The sequence below is a fragment of the Nematolebias whitei genome, chromosome 16, assembly GCF_014905685.2.
Source record: "Nematolebias whitei isolate Nwh7 chromosome 16, NemWhi1, whole genome shotgun sequence".
NCBI classification, from domain to species: Eukaryota; Metazoa; Chordata; class Actinopteri; order Cyprinodontiformes; family Rivulidae; genus Nematolebias; species Nematolebias whitei.
Window position 1 is genome coordinate 2,059,524 of NC_056513.1, and position 1,721 is coordinate 2,061,244.

The 1,721-nt window shown below is 38.4% G+C and overlaps 1 protein-coding gene across 1 annotated transcript in view; it reads left to right on the plus strand.

Annotated features, from left to right (window-relative positions):
- Window positions 1–1,721, plus strand: part of pkd2 (polycystic kidney disease 2) — a gene marked incomplete in the record, with an annotated part of 21,834 nt that overhangs the window by 7,420 nt on the left and 12,693 nt on the right. The window contains 1 exon segment of the mRNA XM_037690423.1: window positions 1,223–1,356. Within this exon segment, the coding sequence (XP_037546351.1) occupies window positions 1,223–1,356 (134 nt within the window).

A 1,721-nucleotide genomic window follows, 5' to 3' on the forward strand; every position in this document is an offset into this window, starting at 1 on the left:
TTATAAACAGCGCCTTCTCATGGTGGATCAACCAGTTCGTTGTTGACCAGAACCAGCTGTTCACATGATCAAGGAGGACCATCAGCCTAACGACTGATTGTTAGTGTCCTGATGGCCACTTGTTATTCACAGAGGACTGAGTGATTCTAGCAACAACAGCAATGTAAGAGGGGGACAGTTGGACACGGAGGCTCCGCCCCTGTTTAATGATGGACAGTTTCTCTTGTCCCCCTCCTACAATGCTGTTATTGCTAGCATCACTGTCCTCTGTGAATAACAAGTGGCCATCAGGGCACTAACGATCAGTCGTTAGGCTGATGGTCCTCCTTGATCATGTGAACATCTAGTTCTGGACGTCAACACCAAACCGGTGGATCCACCATGAGAAGGTGCTGTTTATAAGACTGAGTTTGTTGCAGCTCCTCAGACTGAAGAAGTCCTTTGGATTAAAGACGAAACGTTTCAACAAGAAAAATCCGTCCAGAGGACCTGACATAGCTTTTTTAGATTTTTCTACCTGGATTATTGAGCAGCATGAGGATAAATCATGTGTTGTCCCTGAAGTTCAACCTAGTGTGGTGTATGAACCTCTGCTGAGCACATATTGATTAGTTAGTTGATCGTTTAGTCAATGAAATACAGTCACTGAGAAAAAGAGGACACCCTGACATAACCAGTAGACAAACAAACCACTGAAGTTGTTTTTCAAAATCCCCCCAGTCGGCCATTAAAACGTGTGGCGTGAACAGCTTTAGCTAATGGGAGGTTTCAAGTGCTCTTAAAGTTAAATTTAGGTACTAAATATGCATTTAATGTAAAGAGCGTCACTTGAAGCTTTTTTTTAAATGTGGCACCATCCATCAAATTTTATAACCACATGTTGATATTGATGAATATGTATGATTAGATAACTAGAATAATCTTACAGTTTCTTCTGTAGTGCAGTGAAATGCTGCTCGGTGGTTCAGGAACAGAATTGGGGCACATTACGCCAGGCAGAACTCGACCGTTTCTTCCACCGTGAACACTAATGTGAACGTCAGAGGGAAATTATATCATCTCTATAAATAAAAAACAACTACTACATTTAACCTGATGTAAGGTTTAGATTTAGTGCTAAACAATATTTATTTATGAAGCAGTCACGTTTTTGTTTCTGCTCATTCATTCATTATAATTAAATACATTTTAATACTTGTTTGTATTGCCTCATGCTCTACAGTGACCTATGGGATGGTGAACAGCAACATGTACTATTACACCAAAGTTATGTCCAAGCTGTTCCTCGACACGCCACTGTTTCCAGGAGACCCTGCTACTTTCAGGAGCCTCTCCACCATGGAGGATTTCTGGAAGGTAAAGTACAACGTTCATGCTCATTTAGCCAAAAGTATTAACACGTATTAAGTCTTGCTTATTAAGAGAGAAATGCACACTGTTCACTTTGTGGAGTTTTTACATTTATGCTTTTTTACTTTCATGCTGCAAGTTTAATATTTATGTTTCATGCTGCAAGTTTAATATTTATGTTTCATGCTGCAAGTTTAATATTTGTTTTTATGTTTCATGCTGCAAGTTTAATATTTATGTTTCATGCTGCAAGTTTAATATTTATGTTTCATGCTGCAAGTTTAATATTTATGTTTCATGCTGCAAGTTTAATATTTATGTTTATATGTTTCATGCTGCAAGTTTAATATTTATGTTTCATGCTGCAAGTT